The following is a 27,994-nucleotide window of genomic DNA, read 5'->3' on the forward strand; positions in this document are numbered from 1 at the left end:
TCAGTATTATTGTCAGATAAATCTTTTATGTTCATCAAGTAAGTCTGCGGATAATTTTTTGTGTTCATACCCAGATGAACATAAAAGAAATAACAGACAATACTTATAATTAAATTTTAATCACAGCACTAAAACTTCAGGCTTTATTTTGAATTATTTTTGGTCTATAAACAATAATGCTCAATAAGACAACATGCCTATATAAATAATGACATCCCTGACGACGTAATATTTACGTTCATCTAGAAATAATTAAATTTTCTTTGTGTCTATACACTTTATGGCAATCTGATTAGTCCAGAGGTGTTTACTTTTTTTCATTCATATCTCGAACCAAAAAATGTTTAAGCCACGACATCCTACTACCTCCCCCACAATGACTACTACTTTTATGCAACAAGCCGGATTATTCAGGCAACCATATTTTGAAGAAAACACATGTGAAAGCTACAAAAGCAATTTAAAAAATGTATAGGATAAATTAATGGAAAATGCTATAGCAGAGTAGACATGTAGATCTATATGCATTGATTAAAAAAAAAACCTCTTCACTAATCATGACATGAGACTCGGTTGGTGGCCAAAAAAATCATGTAGGAAACTTAACTCTTGTAACTTACTTGTAAGCGATGTTCTACAGCTGTTGGCGAAAATTAAGCGGTTCCACCGACAGCATAAATGTTAGACACATTCCCTTCATTCACTTTCATAAAATATAAACTAAACACGAACAGGACAATTCCTTCCAATATAACTAAATGATCCGTAAAAATGCACAGCAGCTAGCGGAAATGGCGTTGCTTATTAAAATTATGTCATTTACCAAATGACGTCACTTACAAAACAATTTGCATTTTTACGCGACATAAGTATCAATGACGTTTACATAAACAATACTACAGCTAAACAAAATAAATTCAGTTATGTATTGTTAAAATATGCATATAAATTTAATTATAAGATTTGACCGCAATAATTTTTTGGTTCAACCAAGTATGAACCAAGAAAACAATGTGGACACTTTTGTATGACCCGCTACGCATCGTTTTTTCGGTTCATACTTGCATGAACCAAAAAATAATTGCGGTCAATTCTTAAATGAACAAACTCCCATTGCTACGTCTGGACCAATGGGATGACATTATGTTGTAATGAATGAACGGAAATTTAATTATTGTAAATTGGTATTAGTTTATGTGGTTGTATTGGTATTGGTTGTTTTATTGCACATTTTTAAAACAAAATATTTCACCTGGATTCTTGAGCGTACAAAAATAATCAAAACAGATATTTACAGTCCTGAGAAGCAAAAGTTTTAAGGATTTGACTGATCACCTATATTCATATTTTAATCTCCACAAACCAGATCTATTAATCTTTTCCAAGTCACAAATCTGCCTTAGCATTGCCTTGAATTTTGCTGAGCCATCCTTCGGAATTTGTGGCTTGAAATGTTCAATAAGTTCCTGAGTTGTTGCTTGTCCATCAACTGCTGCTTGGAATGCCACGAAGTTTCGAATGTCGGTCATCAGCTCCATGTCACGGGGACACAAAAGATCAAGAGGGTCACCATCACCCTCCTGCTGCGATGTGGACATCCGGTGTCGGTTTCTCATCTTGGTTAACAGTTCATCTGAAGACATCGAACTAACAGTGTTTGCCACACTTCCAGACACACTGCCATCAAATAGTTTCGGTTTAGTATCTTCCACTGACTAAAAACAAGAACACAAATAAATTATTATTTTCAAGAAAACTCTTATAAAAAAATAATGGTTACACTTGTATGAAACCAGAAGAAGAATGTCTTTTTTATGTGGAAGTACAATATTTAACAGAATACAAAACATTGTGTGAATATTTTTATTTGCCTTGTGAAATTGAAAAAACATAACAATTACAATATAATAAATTGTAGAATGTGATAAAAGTATATATTAAAAAATAATCTATGAGTTTAGATTAGTTTCCAAACAAGAAAGCTGTTTTATGTGTAAACTGTGGAAAAATGTGATATTACATACATATGGAAGGCAACTCTAACGGAAATATCTGTATTTAAGGTTTCACACCACCATTAATGTTTCACATCATTATGTGCATAATAGTAGTCCAATACATTTACAAGTAATTATATTCTTCATTACTTGTGTAAATAAAGTCCAAGCTATAATTCAATGCAATATTCAATGTTTGTCTTCAGGAAAACAAAAGTTATTGAGTTGGGTTACTTTTTTTTTTTTACAAAATGGAATTTTATTTTATTTTGCATCAGAGGGTACCTACTGTCTAATGTAATACATACAAATTTAAAGTCAAAATGAAAGAACAAAACTATGGAAATGTAATCCAGTTAGTTGAAAGGTACATACAACACACCTATTTGTTCCATATATTGTCTGTTTAAAATTCAGTGGTGGTTGCTACTATGTGTCAGATGTTTGTGGAAGACTTTGAAGAAAAGTGACTATATTTCTAAAATAGCTGCAAGTTCTCTTAAAGGTTTTCACTGAATACAGTTTTTGCCTTCAATGCATCGGCACGAAAATTGCTACACATTAAGTTTCAAACAAGTGACAACATTGTTCATAAATAAAAACACTTAACTAACATTGTAGATATTAAAACAAGCACCCTATGAGAGTTTACTGAATTACATTTTAATGGAAGGAAGGAAATGTTTTATTTAATGACACACTCAACTCATTTTATTTACAGTTATATGGCATTAGACATATGGTTAAGGACCACACAGATATTGAAGGAGGAAATCCACTGTCGTCACTTCATGCGCTCTTTTCGATTGGCAGCAAGGGATCTTTTATATGCACCATCCCATAAACAGGATAGCACATACCACAGCCTTTGATGTACCAGTCGTGGTGCACTGGCTGGAATGAGAAATAGCCCAATGGGCCCACTGACGGGGATCGATCCCAAACCGACCACGCATCAAGCGAGCGCTTTACCACTGGGCTATGTCTTGCCCCTTATGAAACTGTTGTCTTCTTATTTACTGATACAAAACGAAACCAAAGCATCTTCATTGCATGAGGATTTTATATTGCACTTTTTAAAAAATATAACAGATCATCAGAGAGAATTAGATGTTTCCATCATATACACTTCTGCAAGTTTCACTCTGAAAATTAAGATGATCCATAGATTAATAATGAGTATTTTATTACAATCTAACAAGCATGACACAAGACAATAGTGTTCACAGAATACATTACCGAAGATACTGCTGTTTTCACTGCCTTTGACTGTCGAACCAGTAAATTGTTTTTCTTTTTTCCAAACTTAGGTCTACAAAAACAAAAGCATAATTTTATTAATTTCATTAACCTTTAAATAAACCAGGAGGCAGGGCAAAAAGCCAGAGTTCTCCCTCCCCCACCTTCTTTGCCTCTCCCTCCCTCCCTCTCCCTCCCTCTCTCTCTCTTTGAGATTTGGAAAAAATGTTGTAGATATCCATCAGAATGTACAATTATCAAGTAATTATAGATGCTACTCTCGATACAAAACCTATACTATCTCGACCATTACCTTTCGACCGACCGTTCAAAATTGTGCCAAAATTTCCTCATCAAAATTGCGCACCACTTTCTCTTTGGCATTAACGGCATTTGGCATTCAAATTCCATAGCACCACCACCATCCCCACCCGCCTGTTACGGATTCAATTGGGCTGCTGGTGCTCCCTTGCACCTGCCAGTGCAGGCGGTTCCTCCTTCCCCTCCCCCCACCTTTCCTGTCATGGACAGAGGAGCCAGCCAAGGCCGGCTCTTGTGCCCACGACAGGCGTGTGCTACAACAGCTTGCTCTGAATGTGCACATAAAACCCTATGACCTGACCTGACCTGATGCCCATAGTTTCAAAAAACAACTTACCTCGATAATATACCTCCATGCTCTCCAGTCCAAGTTGGAATACCTGAAACTGCAGGCAAGCACATAGACCTGGATTTTTTAAGGGCAATAGCTGCTTGTTTGGCTACTTTCTCTGCTTCTGCCTCAACCAAGGCATAATCTGGTCGACTCGAGTCCACAATCTTATCATGTTTCAAGGCTCCTTGAATACCTGTCATTGACAGAAATAAGCAAAACGTTTCATTTGTCAACCAGTAAGAACACCTAGACATCTACTTGTTAGTAAAGTTTTCAATACCCCAGTAATCCAAATAAGTGGCAAGTTGCTATCTAAGATAAGGGTATAGGATGAAGTATCTGAAAGAGCATCTGATAGAGTCAAAGTTCAAAGTGCCCCCAACATAAAATAGAATATCCCTGTTATTGGTGAGATATATGACAGGATGTGTTATCTGACCAGTAAAGACATTTAATTTGATTTGGACTAGTATCAGTGTCCCAGACACTGCTACTGAATGATGCAGAACAAGTCAATGTTTCAGAAAAATGTATTTGTTCTTTCTATATGTCAAGTACTGTATATCACTATGTATTAAAGTTTGTTTGTTTTGTTTAACACCACCACTAGAGCACATTGATTTATTAATCATCGGCTACTGGATGTCAAACATTTGGTAATGTTTACATATAGTCTTAAAGAGGAAACCCGATAAATCTTTTTGTTAGTCACAAGGGATCTTTTATATGCATCATCCCATAGACAGGATAGCACATACCACTGCCTTTGATATACCAGTAGTGGTGCACTGGATGGAATGAGAAATAGCCCAACAGGGATCAATCCTAGACTGACCGTGCATCAGGCGGGTACTTTACCACTGGGCTATATCCCGCCCCCACTATGTATTAACCGACTCTATATAAACTGATTATCAGGCCCGTAGGAACCGGGGAGGAGGGATATAGCACAGTCCCCATCTTGAGGACAAAAATGTATGGGTTTTTTTTGTGTCCTACTCTATATAAATAAAGGTAAAATATAGCTTGTGTCCCCCCCCCCCCCCCCCCCCCCCCCACCACACACACCAGGATGTGCCGCCACACCACTCCAAATATCATTCCTACAGGCCTGATTATCTGGTACAAAAAGGTTTACTCACTGTGTCATGCAACTCAACCATTAGAACACCTCAACCATTAGGAGTATGAATCATTTCTAATCATTTCTTATGGACAGCAGAATAAACAACTGACATTACGACACCTCAACCATTAGGAGTATGAATCATTTGTAATCATTTCTTATGGACAGCAGAATAAACAACTGACATTAAGAAGATTTTATTTCTCATGACTAATAAAATCTGTCATTGAAGATAAAATATTGGACGATAATCAGTGGTTCCAAAAAAGTACTTGTCATGTCTGATTAGGTAGGAATAATCTTTTGATTTGCACGAATTGTAGCATCAAAATTAACTTCTTATGGGTCATGGTTACTGTGTCACAAGGCAGACACTGAAATCCATTGTTGTCCAGATGTTTCATTTTATTTCAATACAACAGTGGTTTTTAATTGCTCAAAATCAGGATTTTCCAGTGTAAATGTTTACTTATCCACCACTTTATTTCTACTGCTGCTTCTGGTAGATCCTAAAAAACATAGTTGAGCTTTTCATCTACAGCAAAAAAAAACACTTCAAAAATGTCATAGGTTAAAAAATTAGTAAATTCAAGCCCTGTCAATCTGTAAAATTATCTCTAAAATTAAATACAGAAGAATCTATCTAAACTGGACACCCAAGGGATCAAATAAAAATTCTGGTTTTAAGGGTATCTGGTTGAAAGAGGTTATGCTCTGTATTGCTATTAAAAAAAGAACCATGAAAAACATCTGGTTTTGAATAGAAGTCCGGTTTAAAAAGGGTCTGGTTTTGAGGGAAGTCCGGTTTAGATAGGGTCCATTTTGAGGGGTTTCACTGTACCTGTTTCTTTGAAGAGTGCTCTCAGAACATAATCATCTTGCTGCAAAGATTTGTTCTGTGATGTTTTTTCATCAGCTGTCTGAGATGGAAGTGCCTTGTGCCTGTCCAGATGTGGAATTCGCTCACCTTCAAATTCTACAAAACAAAATCAGTGCATGTATATGTGTTTGCATTTTATTAAATGAAACTTATTTTCAATTGGACTCCTTTTTGACGTGATTATATTTCTGGAATGTGAACTAAAAGTTGTATTATTTGTTCCACAATATCTACAGAATTCATGCATAGGAATTAAAACTATTTATTCCACAATTTCTACATATTCACTGTAAAAGGGATATGTAGGTAAAAAAATTAGCAAATTAGGTTTCTCATGATTGTGTCCCAGTCGAGGCATGGGATTTGTAATCCAGATACCGACTCCAAACCCTGAGTGAGTGCTCCGCAAGGCTCAATGGGTAGGTGTAAACCACTTGCACCGACCAGTGATCCATAACTGGTTCAACAAAGGCCATGGTTTGTGCTATCCTGCCTGTGGGAAGCACAAATAAAAGATCCCTTGCTGCTAATCGGAAAGAGTAGCCCATGCAGTGGCGACAGCGGGTTTCTTCTTAAAATCTGTGTGGTCCTTAACCATATGTCTGACGCCATATAACCATAAATAAAATGTGTTGAGTGCATCGTTAAATAAAACATTTCTTTCTTTTTTTTCATGACTGTGACACTTTAAATTGAATATTTTGCAGTGTAAACTAGTCAAATCTATAAGCAATAGTCACAAGTCACAAATAGAAAAACAAGCAAGCAATAAAATGTTGCTGAACATATCACTATATACATGTAACTGATTCTGAAGTTGTCACGGTTTCTATTAGAGGGTAAAACAGGTATGGTGCTATACCCCCAATTTTTTTTTGTAAGTGAACTTTTTGACTAAATTAATTACTCTTATCATTACTGTACGATTTTCTTAACCCTAATCCTAAACATATCACATTTTCTTTTCAGGGGGATGTCCCACATATGTTGTTGACTGGTTGCATTTAATTCCATAGCATTATACCCCCAAAAAATTTCTTTCTGGCAGAAACACTGGTTGTGCATGTGATCCGTTAAAAAATAGCTATATTTTCTGGATAGCAGTATAAAGGCATCTCAAAGGCATTTCACAATAGTTTGAAATATCCAGCATTACAAGAAAAATCAAAATCAACTTATTTTTTAAAATTGTAATTATTTTTTAAAATAAAGCAATTGCAGGTTCACTTTAAAAGCAAAACTTTTACACTGTTTAATTATTATTAATAAAGATAGTAGAACAAAAATAATATCAGTGGCCAAACTATTTTTCATTAAAAAACAACAACATCATAATAATAATAATGTAATAAGAATAATAAAAACTTACTTGCATCTTTACGTTTCTTTTCTCTTCTTCCTCTTCTTGCTGGTACTGTAATCTCCGTTGTTACTTTCATGAACAGACGTACAGTTTCTATGTCTGACAAGGCCTACTTTTGCAATACAGTTCTTTCGTATTTCTTTGCTAATCTTTTCTGATGATCTTTCTTTGAAAGTGGAACCACCGAATGGTTTTGGAGAATCATTTATAACACTGTTCAATGCATCTCTGCTTTCCACATTGCTTGCAGATAGGCCATTCACAGTTTTTCTGCTTGCTGTGTGCTGGGAAGATTTCAATTTCCCTTCCCCTATCTGTTTACTTAACTTCTTTGCAAAAGATCTCATCCTAGCCAACTCATCTTCACTCAAACTAGCTTCAAACTCATCCACATTTTTAGACTTTTTCTGCCTGTTCATCTCATCAAATGGATTTACTTTGTTCTTTTTAGGTACTTTGACCTCTGACCCGGTCCCGGCAAAGATTGCACTGGTCTCAGTACCCTCTCCGTCACCTCTGTTGTTGAGCGTAAACAACTCAAAAATGTCATTTGACTTGAAAAATCTTCTTTGTTTGGGGTCTTTTAAAACACGATTGGTCAAGAACTGTTTAAAAATTTGTCTGGAACAAAAAAAGGAAATAACAGTATTGAAGTTTGAGTGGACAATACTAATTTAAAAATGGATGTACTCAAGCATTCAAATAATACTTAATCATCCGAATGAATTCAGCAGAAAACAATGATTGATTACAAGCAGAATACGAACTTGACAGATGCTTGTATTCGGTGTGAAAACACTTCACATGTTAAAGAAATTGTCAGTAAACTGAAAAGAAACATGAATGAAAATAATACTAATTTGTGTTTCTATATATATATATAGGTATAATGTATGATTTTTTACTTAATGTTGAAAGTTAACACTAATTATTTGTAGTCATTTCTTTTATTTTTTTTATTTATATAAAACAAATTACTCCAGTATTGCTTTAAGAAAAACCCAATGTTCATGTTTAAAAAGACCTTAACATAAATTAGTGTAGGATAGAACACTTGCCGAAATCTATAGAGGCCCAAAAGCCTGTTTAGTACTTCTTTAAGAGTCGTAAATGTCCAGAACAAAGAAACGGTCACATATCAAATACCTGTGATAAATCTTTTCCTCAATGGTTCCTGAAGTAAGGAGACGATATATCGTTACTGGTCTTGTCTGGCCAATCCTCCACGCCCTCTCCCGTGCCTGCATGTCCGTACTTGGGTTCCAGTCTGGATCAAAAATAATCACTCGGTCTGCACCAGTCAGATTGACCCCGAGGCCACCGACACGTGTGGTGAGCAGAAACACATCCAGAGAAATGTCCTGAAAGATGAGTGGGTCTTGTGTCAGTTTCAAAATACCACAAATAGGTTGAAAGACCATCATGAAATATAGTCCAAAAGACACATAACTTGATATTTGTAAATCTGATTTTGATGCAACACTGAACAAAAAATCAATGTTAGTTTGCAATCTAAGTTTGTTCGTTTGTTATTTAACATAAAAATTAAGTTAACTCAAAAATAATTTGGGACTTACACTGTTGAATTTGGTAACAAGAGGTTGTCTAGCTGATATAGGAGTAGTGCCATCCATCCTGAGGTAATTGTAGTCTTGTTTGACTACAAATGATTCCAAGATATCCAACATCTGAAATATTAGACAACAAAATAAAGAACAATATTATGGTGATAACAATGAAGGAATTCTGAAGAATTACAGAATCTGGCAATGTAATTTTAAAACATAATAAAGGAAAGGAATATTTGTTGAACAACACCTCAGCACATTTCAAATATGGCTATTTGGTTTCTAACATATTGTGATAAATGGTCGAGAGAAAAACAGGAAACCGACTGCCACCACTTACACATAGGCTACTCCTATAGAACAGAATAGCAAGTTATCTTTTATATGCACTTTCCAAGAGACAGGACAGTGCATACCATAGCCTTTTATATACTAGTCATAAGACACTGGCTGGGATGGGGGAGGGGAGATCAAACCATAAAGGGTGATTGATCCTGCACCTCAAATGAGCATCCCTTTAAAAAAGCTAAATAAAATAAAAACTGCTTACTGGTATTATTACCACTATTAAAGCTACAGGCTACAATGATCTGACAAGTTTGAAATATGTAACTTTTAATTTAGCATTTTAAATCCTTATAAAGGACCTTGCACTTACCGTATTTGACCGGAAATTAGCCCAGGGGGCCAAGACAACTCATTGTAAGCTTAGCATGGGCTTATTCCCAGACAAGGGGCCAGTTTTGTTGAAAAAAACACAAAAAAACAAATAATTAAAATAAATAATAATTAAATGAACTAGGAAGAAAATGAAAAACGTCCAGTAGCACAACTATTAATTAGTGTTCCATTTGTTATTAATAAATAATAGTTTATTAATTAAAATTTTTTTTTTACTAGTATCTAATTATCAGAAACGCACATTCTATGTTACAATTACTTACCAGTGCTGTTTATTTACATTCAAAATTTAATGCTGAGAAGACTTAAAACAACAAACTGAATAGTGTATACACACGTTTCTGACAGGCAGCCAGCTTACACTACAAAGAATTGTCAATCTAGGCCATTGTTCTTAGCCAATCAGAATACGGTATTTGCCTAATTAGCATTAACTGCGGACACAGTGTGGTGGTAAAAATAGACATTGGTTTTAGTTCAGACTTGGGTTTGGGTACTTCAAAGAAATACTGCAGGCATGAAATTGAAAACAATGTTACACACTGTTACTGTTAGACTACTAAATCTCACTGGTGGTAAAATATTGTGTTACATTTGTGTGTTTAATTATTTGCAGGAGGTATGACCTTTTAAATGAACTTTGAGCAAACTTGCAGTTTTGTGTTATTTATAAGGTGACGAAGTTGGGGGTGGGCTTATTTACGAATGAGGGCCTAATTTCTTAAATGCTATCAAAATGGAGGGGGGCTTATTCAAAGACATGGGCTAATTTCCGGTCAAATACGGTATATCTTATACCGTTCATAAAAATGACATCTAAAACATTTTTAAATTCAGAATGCTGCAAATTTTGCAGGATTCTGTACTTTCACAAATTCCCAGGTTTTTACAATCGTTTTTAAAATTACAGGCAGATTTCATGTCATCCATAGTTTTCAAAAATGTTAATAGTTTTCTGTGGTAAGATGCTGGAAAAATCATAGTATCTTTACTATATTTTATATCTGGGTAATTAAAACAAATGGCCTACTAACCATTCTACTTTGAGAAAACAACAGAATTCTGTGTCTTTGTTTTTTCCACAGCCGTAGTAGGGCTTCTACTACAATAAGTTTCCCTGAGCGACGCCAGTATCCATATTCCAAGGTCTCATCACCGCCTGTCGACTGCCCAACAAATATGCGTGGTCCACCAGTTGATAAATCTGGATGGTTGCAGATCTTACGCAAAGTTATCAATCCAGCAAAAATCTAAAACAAAGAATGATCCAAAAATGTCTCTATTATTTTATGGTTGAAGAAATATTCAGTAAAAACTGATTTTTGTTTTATTTTTACTGTCTGCTCAAATAAGAAATAACTGAACATACTGAACACATTTGCAAATGTAGAGAAAAGTTAGTTTGTTTATTAATCATCGGCTATTGCACGTCAAACATTTGGTAATTTGGACATATTGTCTTAAGAGAGGAAACCCACTACATTTGTATATTAATAGTACCATCCCACAGACATGATAGTACATACCACATCTTTTTATATATCAGTCACGGTGCACTAACTAGAATGAGAAATAGCCCAAATGTAAAGAAGACAAATACTGTTGTCCGATAGACATGTTTGCAATGTTTAGTCTTTGTAGTTCATACCTTGTATCTCCCTGCAAGAATATTCTGACATTCTCTGGAATCCAAATAAGCCTGATATACTTCTTCTTGTTCATCTGTCAACCGACAAAATAAAACCTAACAAATAAAAAGAAATAATAATAAAATTATGTAACTTTTTATAAGAATTTTAGAACCAAAAGCAGTAATGGTTAACAATGCCATAGCACATTTGAACTATGGCAATATGTCTATGGTTATTTCAACACATGGTCAAGACAATGAGAAAGTAAACCTGCTAACAGTAAGGCATCTTTCATATATATGCACTTTCTATACAGGACAGCAGATACCATGGCTATTAATCACATGAAAATACTTTTGTCAATAGTTTAAAGAGCCATTCACAACAGTCGATATTCTCACAAATGTATTCTTTTTCACTACCCTCCTCCTAAAAGTGTCTATCAAAAACATTCATTTTCGTAAATAACATGGTTTACAGGGGTTTTTTTCATTTTAAAAGAGTATACGCTAGTTTTTTCCCAATTTGTATTTGTGAAAATATTAATAATTGTGAACAGCATTAAAAGCTACATATTGTATTAGAAACACAGACTAAAAGATGCATTTCAGGGCTCACCCTGTACATGCAAAATTAGCCAGTTGCTACATTTGATACAAAATGGCTACAACATTTAGTCTTTGCATAATAAAATGTTCCTTAAATTAACCACATTATAAAAAAATTTAATCTGAAAATTGGCTGAACCAAAAACATTTTCCAATGTCAGCCATGCATTCTACCAAAACACATACAATCCTGATAGTGTTTTTCTATTTTTGTAAAAGGCTGTCACCTGTTCACTTTTGTTCGGTAGATTTATATTGCTTTGCACGTCTGCCTTCATTCTCCTCAACAGATATGGGTTGATGGTATCCCGCAAAACACACACACACTTGTAAGATGTTTCCACCTGTCAAATAACATAATGTTCAGAGAATTATTTGTATCATTAAAGGGACACACCCTAGTTACGGCTAGTTGTTAACCATTACGGCGTTGTTTTTCGCTATTAAACCCATTTTTTCACAAATAAAATTGCACTTTACTTACTGTTTATTATTTAGAATATACATTTCCATTCACCTGAAGTGTTTTTTTGTAATCCTGGTTTTTGTAATACCACAAAATGCAGTTTTCGTATTTCATAAATCGCACGCACATCTGAGAAAAAAACGTTGAGCAGACAAGGTCTAATCTATTTTTAGAGGGGATATTTCCATTTTAATGTCACAGACGTTGGTATATCACGTGACCGTTATCATTTTGGTTCTGTTTGTTTTCTCGTGCACGGTTCGCGCAATCAACATCCGATTTGTTGTTGTTCATTTGTTAGATTTTTCTTCACAGTTCGTGAACATTTTCAGTGACAATAAAGTTCAGACAAGTAAGTGTCTCGATACAAAACGTTACAAACCCTTAAAACCAATAATTTTGCTAAGTCTTACGATATCTGGAGAGGAGATACAACCAGGACAGAACAGTTGGAACATGTCCTGGAGAGGTGAAAGAAATGCACCCCAAGTCTGTGAAATTTGTCGTGATGTAGGCATTGTTGTGCTTCGAGCGACATCTACCAGTGACATCAGAATACCAACTTTCAAAATTATTTCAAGCAATTGGGACATGGGGATTCCCATGGTATTTATCGATATAAAACCTGCTTTTTCACTCCATTTGATAAAAACGTGATCTAAGTGTGTTACAGGTTTGTAGATTAACCAAATTATAATTTATTTTCGCTGGATGGAACTAGGGTGTGCGGCTTTAATGTGTGTTTTAGACTGAAAATGCAATGCCATCATAAGCGTACGAGACAGGGGGGCAACTACCCCTCCAGTGCTGAAGAAAATCCTCAAATTCGGGAAAAAACGATATTCAGCCAAAATGAGCTGGCCTGAAACTTTTTCACCATGTATTTCCATGATTCTACACACAATATTAGTTGTAAACCATGTAAAAATGTGTAGTGATTTGTTTGCAACCCTATAAAGCTCTTGGCAGTAATGCTAATATGAACAAACATGGTTATTCAAATTCGGGCATTTTCACTTAATTCGGGCAAACACCAGCCTGCCCCCACCCCCCTACAAAAATGGAAGCCTGTACACCTATGAATGCCATCTTTTTAAATACACACAATCATTGTAAAATCAATTATACTAAATACCAATACAAGTACCATGTTACATCTTATTGTTATGTAGAAGAAATCCTATTATCAACATTAAAAGTTTGTTTTGTTTCATGACACCACTAGAGCACATTGATTTATTCATCATCGGGATGTCAAACATTTGGTAATTTTGACATATAGCCTTAGAGAGAAAACCTGCTACATTTTTCCATTAGTAGCAAGGGATCTTTTATATGCACCACCCCACAGACTGGGTTGCATATACCACAGTCTTTGATATACGAGGTCGTCGTACACTAGCTGGAATGAGAGATAGCCCAACGAGCCCACCGACAGAGATCGATCCTAGACCGTCCTCGTGCTTTACCACCGGGCTATGTTGTGCCTTCAACATTAAAAGATGCAAGTAATGTGCAATGACTGATTGTACCAAAACAATACCTGAACTTGGGTTGCATTGGCATAGCCGCCCTGTACAATAGGAACAGAGAAGTGCTGCAGGAAGTCTGGCAACATTCCAAGTTTGCCAGGAAACACAAAGTCAAACAGCGACCACAGTTCTTTTAGGTTGTTTTGTATTGGTGAACCTGACAGGATTATCCGATGTGGAGTACGAAACTGAAAATTAAACATATATAACATTTACAACATTATATAGATATTACAGAAAGTTAATATATTTTAGAAAAAAAAGCCTGCAACAATCTCTTAATAAATAATACAAAACTATCAAAAGACCTGTGGTATTGTTTTAATACATGTTTTGCAGTTTTGGAGAAAAGTGCCCACGCCTCATGAATGACTAAAATGGAGGCTACTCATGAATGTCTTTTAAGAACAGAAGTTTGTTTTATTTTATTAATACAGTACAGTGAAACCCCTCAAAACCGGAATTCCCTCAAAACCGGACATTTTTAACGGTTCTTTTTTAAAATCATTAAAGAACTTAACCTCTCTAAACTGGATACCTCTTAAAACCGGATATTTTACTTGGTCCCGGGTGTGTCCAGTTTAAAAATTGCAATATATTGAGCTTTTTATTACAAGGGGTCAAAATTTTAAGAAATAATTTAACAAAATTAGGACTAATCTTTTGTTTTTGTTTTACATAAACGAACATTGGTCTTTGGCATTTTCGATCAGCATACTCCGCATTCTACCTGAATGTCCATTCACATCTTATGTTGAACACTGCATCATGATGTTAACTGCCAAATAAATTTGTTTTAACAAGTATTCTGGGATCCAACACATTTCCCTATCTCCTAAGTTCAAGGATCATAAATCTGTGAAAAATGGCTAAATCGCCATGAAACTTGATATGTAACAGTACATGATAAAGTTATATAAAAATTTTTTATCTTAATATTTTCCGACACTGCATACAAAAAATTCATAAGTTCAAGGACCATAACTCTGTGGAAGATGGGTAACTTGCCATGAAAGTCAAACTTGTTTTCATTATACTTTATAAAAGGCAACACTTATACATATACTGTAAAACGGGTATTATTCGCGAATGTGTAATTTTCGCGTTTTTCGCGTTTTTAATTTAGCCGCGAACATTACACTTACGCAAATAATAAAATCCATTAGAACCAAAAAAACACCAAAAAAAAGCAAAAAAACACAATAAACAGTTTAGCAATTTTGGCATGCTGTTCTGCATCATACAGTCTATATTCACCGTGTTTTTGTTTACGATTTGTAGAAGTGTTTAATTTATCAACGGCATCATTGGCGGTCTGTGTCGATTGAACTTCTTCGATCGTTAAACACGTTGAAGGGTCAGGTAAACCAATGGTTTCAGGTTTGTCCGAGCTTTTTTTAACCACTGCAAAACTGAACCTGCCATAACGCTAAATGTGGTTGATTTTTGGAACAGACATTCTTACTGGTATTGTTAAGCTATGAATAAACATTTTGAAATTAGTATAATGAGCCATTTTTAATTGGCCAATCAAAATAAGGGACACAAATGGTTTTGTAAACTTCCGGAAAAACGTTATCGACAAGTGACAAAAACAAAAGAGGCGAGACGTTTTTAACAACCGGTGTTTAAACATTAAAACAAGATTACTAATACAAGTGTTTGTCTTTATTTCACACTTTCTGGAGATCTGATTGAACCACATCCTGGATTACTTTCATTAATTGTATACACAGTGTGGTCGCCGCTGGACATGTGGCTGCAGCACTTAGCGGAGTCGCTCAGAAAGGGATAATATTACGTATACCTCTGTTGACCACTCTAGTATCGATTTAATGTTATGTACCAAAGTATAGTTTTGTACGTGTTAGTAATTTAAAAAACAAACAAACAAAAAACAAAAAACAAAAACCATGACACCGCGAAAATTAAAAACCGCGAACTGCCTGCATTTTTGATATCGCGAAAATTTACTGCCGCAAATAATACCCGTTTTACAGTATGCAAATTTTTATTTTTTTAAAAAGTCTCCTACCGGAGGGGACTATAGGTTTTTGTCTACCTGTCTGTCCAACCTTCTGTCTCACAATGCCTTGAGATACTGAGCTGATATTTTGTGCATAGCTTTATCATGTACTGTTACAGAAAACAAAAATGACTTTCATGGCAATTTACCCATTTTTGACAGTTATGGTCCGTGTACTTAAGAAATATGAAAATCTGTGTTCCAGACTGGGTTTTAGCAATGCCTCAAGATATTGAGCTGAAATATTGTGGATACGTTTATCATGTTCTGCTTTAGATCAATACTATAAATTACCTGTTTACATGCAAGTGTTATCTGGGCATCGGGGTTGCGTATCTTGTGTCCCTCGTCCAACACAACATAATGCCAGTTGCAACGTAGCACAGTTTCTTGGTGCTGCACAAGGGTGTTGAATGATGTGACTAGAACACCACCAAATTTTGAAATAGAGTGTATCAGATCTGACTGAAAAAAGAATTAACAACTGACAAGAGTGCAATGTAAATACTAGTAAAATATAGTTTTGACAAAATGAATTAAGAAAAGGCACTGCTCTGTTGTGGTACTTTTTCTCTAAGGTTACTTTCCAGTGATATTTTGCAGACATAATTTGCTCTGATAACACTAAGTTTCTTTCAAGCAATGTTTGATAACATTGATGTCAATAAAGCAATTAATAACAAAACTGACATTAGCTGTTATAAAATCACTATAGAGAGCATAAGGAAATATAAATAGTATGAACTCTCTTTAACCTTCTGACTACTGGATTAATTTTTGACAAAAACCATGATGAGGGGAACAAATTTATAATAATAATAATATTAATAATAATGTTCAAATGCGAATCGGTAAGTATTATTTTTGTGGGTTTTTATATTTTAGATCAGTTAATGTTAATAAAGCTGCATTTACTTATGCACATTTGTGGCTACATGTCCAGTATTTAAGGCTATTATTCCCAATAACTGTGTGTACTGACCAGCATGATTCATATCCCAATATTTCGTTACTTTCATTTTTGGTAAAATGGTCAAATTTATTATCACATTAGATGTTACAATCAGCTAACAATTCCTGAAAATTACCGTGATGTTCTGCCATTGCTGTCAAGCGAAAACATTTGTCGAAAATCACTTTTTCAACTCAAAATTCCCATGTATTTCTCATGCAAAAACAAAAAACCAAAGTGGCCATTATCATGATTAGTCTCGATCAATGTTGTTCTATTAGTATTTCTGCTCAGTGCCATGTGCAAAATGGCGGGAAATATGAATTAGTGTACTGTATGCAGTATACACTGTGTTGGCTTGTGTGACCTTGGGCGAGATATCTTGCCTGAAGTAGTCAGAAGGTAAATTATTACAATTGTACAACCAAAGGCAACACTTACCGTGACCCTCCCCAGAATTAAAAACCAACCCGTACCTTAATAATGTATTTTATTATAGAGTTGAATACCAATTTATTGGTTTCCTTAGGAAAAATGTTAAAGTTTGTTTTGATTAAAAACATTAATAAAGCACCCTCATTAATTGATCACCAGCTACTGGGTGTTAAAAAATATAGTCTTCACAAAAAACATACTACATTTTTATATATATTAGCAGCAAGGGATCTTTCATCTGCACTTTCCCAGACAATATACCACATACCACTGCCTTTGATATACCAGTTGTGGGGCCCTGGTTGGGACAAGAAAAACCCCAATGGGGTCCACCGAGCAACCCACAACCCTCAGGTGAGCACTTTACTGAAGGAGGTAAATCCCTGCTCCATCTCAGTTCTCTTTTGATATAAGTGTAATAGTATAACCAGCATGACCAAACTGTTATACAAGCTTGTGTGTCGTACTGATTTTACGATAACGAGTGTCAGGATTTTTGTATTGCCGGAGCGAAAGCGAGGGTAATACATTAATCCTGACACAAGTTTCGTAAAATAAGTACAACTCACAAACAAGTGTAATAATTTCTTTATTATCCATATTAGTATTGTTAGTTTTGTTATGAATAACAAGGACCATTTCAAAATGTTTCAATACAACTAGAAGACCACAATTAAATGACGTCATATTTCTCATACACAGTTGGAGCTTGGATTGGAGAAGATTATGACGTCACTTCCCAAAATGACGTCATTACACTAGTTATTACATGTGTGCTTCATATTATTGTTATTAACTTGGTTATGTTGAACCAAGTGGATAACCAAGTGGAACTTACCTCACTCCCAGAGTGTGCACCAGATGAGTGAAGAATGGCTACACGGAAAGGTGGCCACCATTTGTGGAACTCTTGGACCCACTGATGCATGACCGTCGTCGGACAGACAATTATACATGGTCCTAGTCCAACGAAACTGAAAGTACAATGTCCTGACATGCATTTTGACGACTTAATTTAATCAGTGTTTATTTCACCAACTGTCACAATCTCATATTTAACACACAGCTAAACATAGTTATCTCAGTGTTGTAGGGACAGAATCAAATTGCTTGAGATAACAGTAGCTCAAGGAAGCATAATTATTGTAGATGTTAGTGAAAATAATACCATGGGATAATTTCCTAACCTCAAGATACCCTGTGCGGTGAGATAACAGGTAAAAAAATAATTACACTTGAGTGTACTTTACTAATGCTAACATAAACTTAACTTTAACAGACGTGTCTGTTTTTACTATCAACTGCTGTGACTAAACTACACCGTATACCAGCTTCCATTTTAAGCAGGGTCTTTTTTCTTTCAATTATTTCAGTTTAGCTTGGTGTGAAAACAAAAGGAAAAGTGCTTTGGAAATAACAACAATGTTCATTTTGTATATGCAATCTGTAGAAACATTGTTAATACATAAATAACAACATGTTCTTTGTTATTATTTTACTTACGGCATATTTCTGCATCGTAGTTTGCTACACTTTAGACCTGCGAGGAAAACAATCATTTGAATGGTTTTACCAAGTCCCATTTCATCCCCCACAATTCCTCCAGACTCCTGGCAATGTAATTCCCACAGCCACTGTACTCCCGTCTTCTGATAACTGGAAATAAAATATACTCAGTCTCTCAATATTATACGTCAAAATGTTTACTGCCATAAAGAAAAGAAAAACATTAATGTTTTATTTAACAACACACTTACCACACTTTATCTTACATGTCAAACACACTCTTTTCAATTAACAGCAAGCTTATAAAAATTCTAAAATTCTAAAATTTTATTAGTTTGTTGAAACAGCCTTAGAGAATTCATAAATTGTTTCAATAAGCGACTGAATGTTAATGCTAAACTTGAATTTTAATTTGTTAAAATTCAATAAAAAATTAAAATTACTTCTTTTTTTTTTAGAAATATCTATGGTTTGTAGAGAAGCCTTGTATCAAGTTTCAGAACTCTCCAGTTAAAACTGTATGAGTTTAATTATTTTAAATTTAATGAAGATATAACAAATTTAGAAATCTCTGTTAATTTGTAAAAACTGACCTAGAGGATTTCCTATATTTCAGAATGATGTAATCAAAACTCTTGAAGGGGAAAGACTTTTTTTAAATGAAAAGTGTTAAACTTCATTTTAAATTTGTTACAATTTAATAAAACTTTACTAGCTTGAGACATTGCCCTAGAACATCCCTGTACCAAGTTTTAGAATGTTCCAATCACAATTCTTGAAGAAGAAATGTTGACCGATAGACACCAGTATGAGAAAAGCTCTGATGATGAATGTCATAGTGGAGTTAAAGGGAGTATGTTCTGTATAGCCGTAAAAATGTTGGTATATGTGAACCGACTAATATTCCTTTCTTTCCATTAACTAGTAAGAAAGTTGTTCTGGAGATGGCCCTTTAAATTGTCACAATTGTCCAATTACTACGTGAGAAATTATGTACCTGCGCAACTCAACAAACATCTTAAAGTCTGTCACAAGTTGGAAGATTTGGTTATAACATTGTATTTTTATGTGACCTAAATAAGGAGAGCAAAAGACTTCAAGAGAATGACAGCTCATCACTGACATAAAACAGAACTGGATTGTGTATTTTAAATGCTTAAATATTACAAAAATATTTTAGAGACTGCAACTTTAGAAATGAATGAAGCAACATTCACTCAAATAAGGTTTTGGAGAATTCAACAGTAACTTTCTTTAAAGGAACATGTAGCGCAAATCTAATAAAGGCCAATTTATCTCACCATTATCTCTATTATCTTCTTTTTGTAGTCTGGCCTGTCAGTGTGTGAAAATAATACTATAACACATTTTGTCTAGTTTATAAATGAGCCACAAAATTACCTATGATGTCTGAAACAACTTACTTGTACAGTTTACTCCAGATTTTGCCAGGAATCTTGAGTCCTCCTTCAAACTCCTTATCCTCCATATCAGACTCAAAGCCATTCTGTTCGCACTCATATTTATTCAATAAATCAGTCTTGTGCTGCTCTCTGTAAATGTAGAGCACAGTATTTATTGCAATGATAGAAAACAAAAAGGAAACGGAAAGATGTATGATTTAACTAATTAAGATTCTTGATATGTAATCAATCAGATTGGTAGAGCACAAATTATAATTTTTTGATAATACAGATCATTGGCACAAAACAATTAACGATACATGAAATTATTTGAACGTAACTGTTCCTTTATCGTTTCTTAGCAAATGTAATTAATTAAAACCTGAATGTAATTTTTTTTTTAAAATGTGCATGGCATGAACACACAGGGGTGCAGAAAGTACTACTTCACACACAAAACGTTAAAATTTGGATGGAGTTAAACAATATAACCTCTAGTCCGATAGACAACCCTCCTTTTTCTGACTGCAAATGAAGCAACCGGATGACTACAAATATTAATCCGACTTTTTCTAACAGAGTGATATTGAAAAGCTGTAGTTGATCACCAGAAAATCTAATGTAAACTTCAGTTTGAAAGCAGATATATGAAAATATAATTTTTATATCCTACTGAGAAATGACAGACTAGTAGAAATTCCATTAGTCCAGTAAATGTTGGTTTGTACTGATCTGGTGAACTAGTAATTTAAGATATTTTTCATTTCTGCACCCATGTACATATGTGCAGCTAGTAACCTGGATTCACATTTCCAGGAAACAGAGATAAACATAAAAACTTACTGTTGAGGTAAAAACAAAAAGTTGACTCCATTGTCAGAAAGGTAACGTCTATATCTGACCTTTCTATTCTGTAATGGTGAGATAAAAACTGTCAAAAACTACGTACTTCAACCGTTTGTTGTAAAACTTCTCATCACCATCATCTCTCGTCTTCCTCACAGATGAACGAGTATTTTTAGTTTTTTTCCGAGAAGGAACATAGTCATTATCAGTGTATGGTGGTAACTTGTTAGTCTGCAAGACCCTTTTTTTCACTTGCTTTTTGACTGTAAATAAAACAGAAAACTCTTAAATGATATATTTAAGTTATAATGATCATAGACACAAATGTAAACATAATCAAAATAAACCTTAACGTGATCTCAATGTTGACAGTGAAATGGCCATGATGAATGTAGACCTTGAAATAAAGCAGCAAGGGCTGATAAAAAATTCAGTCCTCCGAGTTTGGCTCCAGATCAACATTGGAATTACTTGCAAGGTCGCCAGGAAGCCAGTTAATCCCTGAATCAATCCTTTTAAACTGTATGGAAGAATAGGTTGAATTTTAGTTGCATCAATTTATGAGCAGAAATATGCATGTACCTAATTGACTTATAGTTATCCTACTATATTCCTTTATATTCTTACACAATACATATAACAATTCAAACTTACCAACATCCTCAAATTCATCAGAGTCATATTCCATCTTCCATTCATGTTTATCGGGTAGGTATTCATCATCACTACTCACTTGCATGTCATTATCAGAATATGTGTCTTCATCATTCTCAGTGGCACATTGAGGTAATCTGTGATCTTGTTTCTGCTGTTGATTCTCCCATGAATATACTTTTTTATCACTACTGTTAATGAGATTTGGTCTGTTCTGCTTAAATTTCTTTGAAGGACTCTCAGAAGAACCATCTTCAATTGATTTTGACAACCTTTTCTTAACTAAAGGTTTAATCAATGTTTGGGAGGATTTCTTTACCACTTTACATTTTATGGTAGATGGCAAATCTTTTTCAGACAAGAATTTTTCAAAATCCGACATCTGAGATGTACATGGTTGTGGTGGTTTGTCTTCAGTTGGAAGAATCGGTTTCGCTGTTTCATCATTCTTAATTAGTGTGCCAAATGGAGTCATGTGTCCAAGTCGTATCAAGCGGTCTCTCTCTTTTTCTTCTTCCAATTTATTGGTGGACATAAAGTCAGCACTGTCTTCATCTGAAAAAGCAGCAATATTCATTTAAAATCTTACAAGTTTGTATCTTCATTTCAAACATTTCAAACAAATCTTATCTGCGAAAATAATACTCATAAATCACAACAACCTCGATTCAGGAGTGTTAACGCTGGAGCCTTTTAGCTAAAAAGCAATTTTAAAGCTGGATTTTCAAAAAGTTGTATAACATTGAAATAGTCTTTATTGGAAATGAAAACACACAGAAAATAATGTCTTCTTCTGGTACTTGACTACAACTTGGCAAAAACAATTTTTGTTTAGTTTTAACTTTACTCTGTTATAAATTTAACCTTAAATACATTAAACATTTTAACATTAAAAACTAATTCAAGCAACAAAAAATAATGTAATAATTGCACAACCTTCTTCATCTGCGGATTGACTATTGCTTTCTGCTGGAACACCATAGAGCTTTATTTGCAGATACCTGCGCCGGGCTTTCAACTTTTTAAGTTGGTTCAACTGAAATATATATATAAGACATATTACATGCCAAATTACATTTCCTAACATACAATTCTCATTCAACATTGGATATAATAGTACAACTGGTTAGCCAAGAATAAAAATAACAATATTATGTTAAACTTCATGTTCTCATTCAGCATTCTAAACGGGTATTGGATGAATTAGATCTTTATATTACCAAAACAATCTAAACTATAAAACTATACATCAACAATATTGCCAAATATGAGTGTTTGGGGGGGGAGGGTACAGTACTCATTTTAATATTTAAAACAACAAAACCAAACCAAACCAAATCACAATTGCTATTCAGTTAACTATAATGTGAGACTATGTATCATACTATAACCCCTTGTAATAATACTGCAGAAAACATTTTCTAAAAACACACACATGTATACCTTGTTGTTTTTTGATCGCCAAACAGCATCATATTTCCTCTTAACCTCACCAAAGCATGTTTCAGAAACTTGAAATGAAGCCAGTACTTTGTTAATATGCTTAATTTCCTTCTCTGTTGTGCTATAAAATAAAACACAATCTTAAAAGATTCTTATTTTAAAACAGCACAGGTTAGAGTATTAATCATCGCAAAGGATTTATTTACAAGAGAGCATGCAATGATACTTGAAACCATACCATGTACTGTTTGATTTTTTTTATGTATGTAATATCTCAAAACAGTTTTACATGCTTGTAAAATGTGTGTATTTTAAGTTTTGTTTTGTGAATTATAATGGTCATTGTTAAAATGTCATTGGAAATATTACAGTGATAACCATTTGGCCCGCATCCCATGAATGTTTCTATACTTGATGTTATCAAAATATAGTGTCAATACATATTACCTTTTCACTAATGCATGTATGGTGCAGCAAAGAAAGGTTGACTGAATTAGTGAATAGTGATTTTTCTACGTGTTAAATACAGAATACTACATGAGCGGCAATTAGATACCATTTATCTTATGAGTTGTTTAAAAACATATCTACGAGCAAAAATGAATTGGATACATTTTTAAACAACGAGTTGTAAGATAAATGGTATCTATTTCCTACATATCTTTAAAAAACAGTTTTAAAATAAATTTAAACGCCTTTTCCAACGAAAACCTATGTACAGCCTTAGCGCTTATAGTTAATTTATGAGCCACAGACAAGTCAATTTCAGGATAACTTGTACGTCACAGGAAGGAAATGTTTTATTTAACAATGCACTCAACGTATTTTATTTACGGTTATATGTCAGACATATGGTTAAGGATTACACAGAGTAATCAATTCGACCATGCTTTTTTTTCATTGGATGGTATGGCATTGGTGACCTGGTCATCACCTAGGAGCAGCCAGTTGTGTCTTTAAAATGTTATCACACATATGTGTTAATACTATGTGTGTTACAAAAATAATGAATGATGTTTATACCAACATGTGTATAGGTAGCACTAAACCAAATAACTTCCGGCTGGGTCAAAGTTAGAGGTGCACCAAAGAGAAGTTAACACCACAAGTCCTGTGGTTGGTGATAAATGTGAGTGTGTTGGCTGTAAAAAAAAGTAATTTCATCTGGGCAAAAAATGTATGCAATTTTATTTTATCTAGTACCACTGTGTCAAGTAGCCTTGTGCTTGAAACATGTATTGGGTACCTGTAAAAAAAAGTACTCAAATTTTGTGCGGAACTAGGGTAATCATAGACGCTATCCATTATCTCTGAAATGAGCAGCTTGAACCCCAATTTTTTCTGATTCATTTTAAGGGTGAAGGGCATTAGCATTTATATCTGTGGTGTTTATGTTTCAAGATTGATACACTACAGGTAGGAGTTTTAGCCACATATGTTACTATTGTTGTTTATGGGATTTGATTTGGTAGTATACACCCTGTAAGAAGAAAAATGTGCTTAACAACCCCTGCAATTGCCACGGCAATTGGCAATGCTGTAGAGACTGCTGTGGATTTTTTAATTCTCTGCATCACTTTTTTGCTTTGGACTATATTCAGGTTTTTCTTAATGGTATGATTTTTTGCCGTGGACATTTTCTTAATTGCAGGGGTTGTACAATGACAGAAAACTCAAAACAGTCACTTAATTAATAACCAGACATGTGCATATTAAAAAACCCATTAAATCCAAGCCAATATCATAATAAAACAAATATATACTACTGCATTCTTCTATTCAAAAATTTAACTTACATGTGCATTTACATTTGAATGATAAAATAGTTAATACAACATTCTGCTATATAATATAACTACATCAGAAGGCACTCTTATTTTAACCTACTGTTTGGTTTTGATATTTTTAAACTAAAATATTATTACATTTTTATAAACATTTTACCTGTAACTCTCATCAACAGACTTCAACTCCTTCTGCAGTATTTTTTTGAGTCGGTGTTCTTCTTCAATGGCCAGGGCTTTGTCCACTTGGGCCATAACACCTATTAAATAAAACCACACTTTGTATCTAACATGCATTTATTAACCTCAATGATAGTTTCTTACACCTTACACAAACATAATATTCTTACATGTAGGGTCATAACACCTATTAAATAAAACAACACGTTGTACATTTTCTTATACAAGCATAATATTCTTACATGTAGGGCTTACATACATAAAATACAAAGCTATCACATACACAAATCATTAAAGCCTTTACATTAATTAAGGTTTTAGACAGCCATACACTGAAGACATTTAGTTTAAATGTACATGACCTTGCACTGTCATTATATTCATACTTATAGCCTAATAAACAAAATGAACAAATTTAAAGATAGTATATTTATAATATTAGACAATAATAATATCTGGCTGGTGGGCATGAAAGTTACAATACATGGCTGCAACAAAATATGACTCAAGAAGATCATGTACAAAACGGAAGAAAACCTGTCAGCCATTCCATGTTTCAAAAGCATACATTTCGGCTATTGTAACATCCTCATAAAAATACCAACGTTCTTCTGTTTATTTCCTACAAATACTGAAGATTATATTCTTTCTGCAGAGCAAAAACATGGTTATTTCAATTGTATCCACAATCTTTGATGATTACAGATCTATTGTTGCCAATTTTGTCATCGATCAAGGATTGAATTAGTCATGATTCAAAAAAAAATTAAATATCAAAACTATTTCACTTTTAACAAGACATTATGGGAATTATTCATTTTGTTAAGGATATTGATCACAGCTTAAGCTTAAATTTATAACTTCATAATTGTTGGTGTTATTTTATTATATTTACATCTTAAGTGTTGTTATATTTATATCGCCTTTATGAAAACAAAACTGCAAACTAAATATATGAAAAGAAAGAAATGTTTTATTTAACGATGCACTCAACACATTTTATATACGGTTATAAGGACCACACAAATATTGAGAGAGGAAACCCGCTGCCGCTACTTCATGGGCTACTTTTTTCGATTAGCAGCAAAGGATCTTTTATATGCACCATCCCACAGACAAGGTAGTACATACCATGGTCTTTGATATACCAGTCCTGGTGCACTGACTGGAAGAAGAAATAGCCCAACAGGCCCACCGACGGGGATCAATCACAGACCGACCACACATTGAGAGAGTGCCATACCACTGGACTACGTCCCGCCCCACACTAAATATATGATGCTAAAATGTGACCGATTCCTTTTAACTGAGATTAAATACCTTGTTCAAATTCAGCCTGGTTGAAAACATTGAGACCCAAACGTTCGAGCTCTGCAGCTGCATTGTCTTCGAGTGATGCTTGTGGAATTAACCCAGTGTCCACGTGAAAAGGGTTGGCATCAGTTGATCCAGAATCGACAGGAGTCACCATGGGCACTGCATCATTTAATGTGACGGCATCATGACCACCACTACTTGAACTGCTGCTATCGGGAAGTTCAAGTACCGGTATATCCATTTTATCCATGATGATGTACAAACCAAATCTGAAAATCTAAATATCTGCTATGTTAGTACAAAATTATTTGTATATATGTGAATCATTTATAAAAATATTTTTTACTCTGTGTGTGTGTATATGTATCAAAGTCAATGGGAAATTGACGTCATTCTAATACCAATGTCATTCATATTCCAAAACAGTTTTCAATATGCATGGCGTAGGAAGATTTGTTTCAGTGAAAACATAAACATCTTTTTAGTGTATATCAGTGTTTATAAACAGACAATTAACCACCATTTTATTAATATTTCTTTGCTTCAAAACTGGCTACCATGTAGCAAATTTTCCTGCATGGGCCTCGTGAACTTTAGCAAGCATCAAGCGTAAATATTAACTATGTAACATGTTTCGGTGAGTGAAATGTTTAGTCGTACCGTATAGCTTACAACCAGAACTTTCCAAAATAATAATTATTCAATATTTTATCAAAACATGTGTTGTTCAATTTATAAAAATTATTTTAAATATTTTATGACAAATTACAAAATGCATGGGAATCCTTGCAAAAGTATGTACTGTTAAACTATATTTTAAAAATTACAATTAAACATGTTATATTTATTTTGTATGAAGCAAAAACAATGGTTCTGGAATTCATGAATTTGTAAAAAAAATATTTACTATAGTCTGTCCCACAGGGAACACTTTTTTTCATGTAAGTCATTTAGTTCTGAGCAGATTGTTTTCTAAATTGGACACAAAATGGTTTTATTTTTTTTATTTCCTTAACATTTTTACGTCAAACCAAAATGAAATTGCTTTTTTAAAAAACAACACACTTTTGTTGGATGGGACGGACTATAAACGGGGTAGTTCACCAAGGTAAACATCTACGGTCCGTTTTTTAACATTTTGACATTTATGTTACGACACAGCAATAAACATCACAATAATAAATATCGTGCCGGAGACGTTGATCTTGAACTATAAACGGGGTTACTTCCTCTGAATCTTTTTTGGTTTTGTTATCGTTTAAAAAGTTAGTCACAAAGTGGTCAATTTTTTTCATTTATTATCAATTACAATTTGAAAGTTGTCCCATCAGTTAAACATCAGTCATTCAAGTGTCCACGGTAAAATTACGACAAGTTGTGCAACTCCTCTCGTCAGTCGTTTTCACAGTGACAATCACTGACAATTTTGCGTTACGAACACTTTAAGTGACAAGTCGGTTTAGTGGGCATGGCCCAAGGACAATTCTAAGAACAATGAAATTATGTGTGAAAAATACACGGTATCGTACCGGAAGACGATGTGCTTTATTACAAAATTACATTTCATAACTCAAGCGTTTGGAACAAAGTCGCCACCATTTTTCTTCTTTTTTTTTCTTCTCTTTTAAATTCCTCCGATTCTTGGAGACCTAGGGACACTTTCTCTCTATTATTATAAAGGAATCATAAATTATGATCCATG

The 27,994-nt window shown here is 34.2% G+C and overlaps 1 protein-coding gene across 1 annotated transcript; it reads right to left on the reverse strand.

Moving 5' to 3' along the window:
- Positions 1-858: 858 nt before the first annotated feature.
- LOC121380092 (DNA excision repair protein ERCC-6-like) lies at positions 859-27,903 on the reverse strand. Its single transcript, XM_041508844.1, is given in 23 exon segments — positions 859-1,715; positions 3,237-3,309; positions 3,895-4,084; positions 5,859-5,993; positions 7,267-7,285; positions 7,287-7,881; positions 8,407-8,621; positions 8,838-8,948; positions 10,544-10,759; positions 11,158-11,253; positions 11,976-12,092; positions 13,758-13,934; positions 16,067-16,237; positions 17,998-18,133; positions 18,663-18,815; positions 20,090-20,218; positions 21,018-21,177; positions 21,569-22,123; positions 22,505-22,604; positions 23,012-23,132; positions 24,956-25,055; positions 26,296-26,569; positions 27,822-27,903. Coding segments are annotated over 22 exon segments (4,191 nt in total). The 5' UTR covers positions 26,534-26,569; positions 27,822-27,903; the 3' UTR covers positions 859-1,331.
- Between the last annotated feature and the right edge of the window lie 91 nt (positions 27,904-27,994).

Source organism: Gigantopelta aegis, chromosome 8 (genome assembly GCF_016097555.1).
Source record: "Gigantopelta aegis isolate Gae_Host chromosome 8, Gae_host_genome, whole genome shotgun sequence".
In the NCBI taxonomy this organism is placed as follows: Eukaryota; Metazoa; Mollusca; class Gastropoda; order Neomphalida; family Peltospiridae; genus Gigantopelta; species Gigantopelta aegis.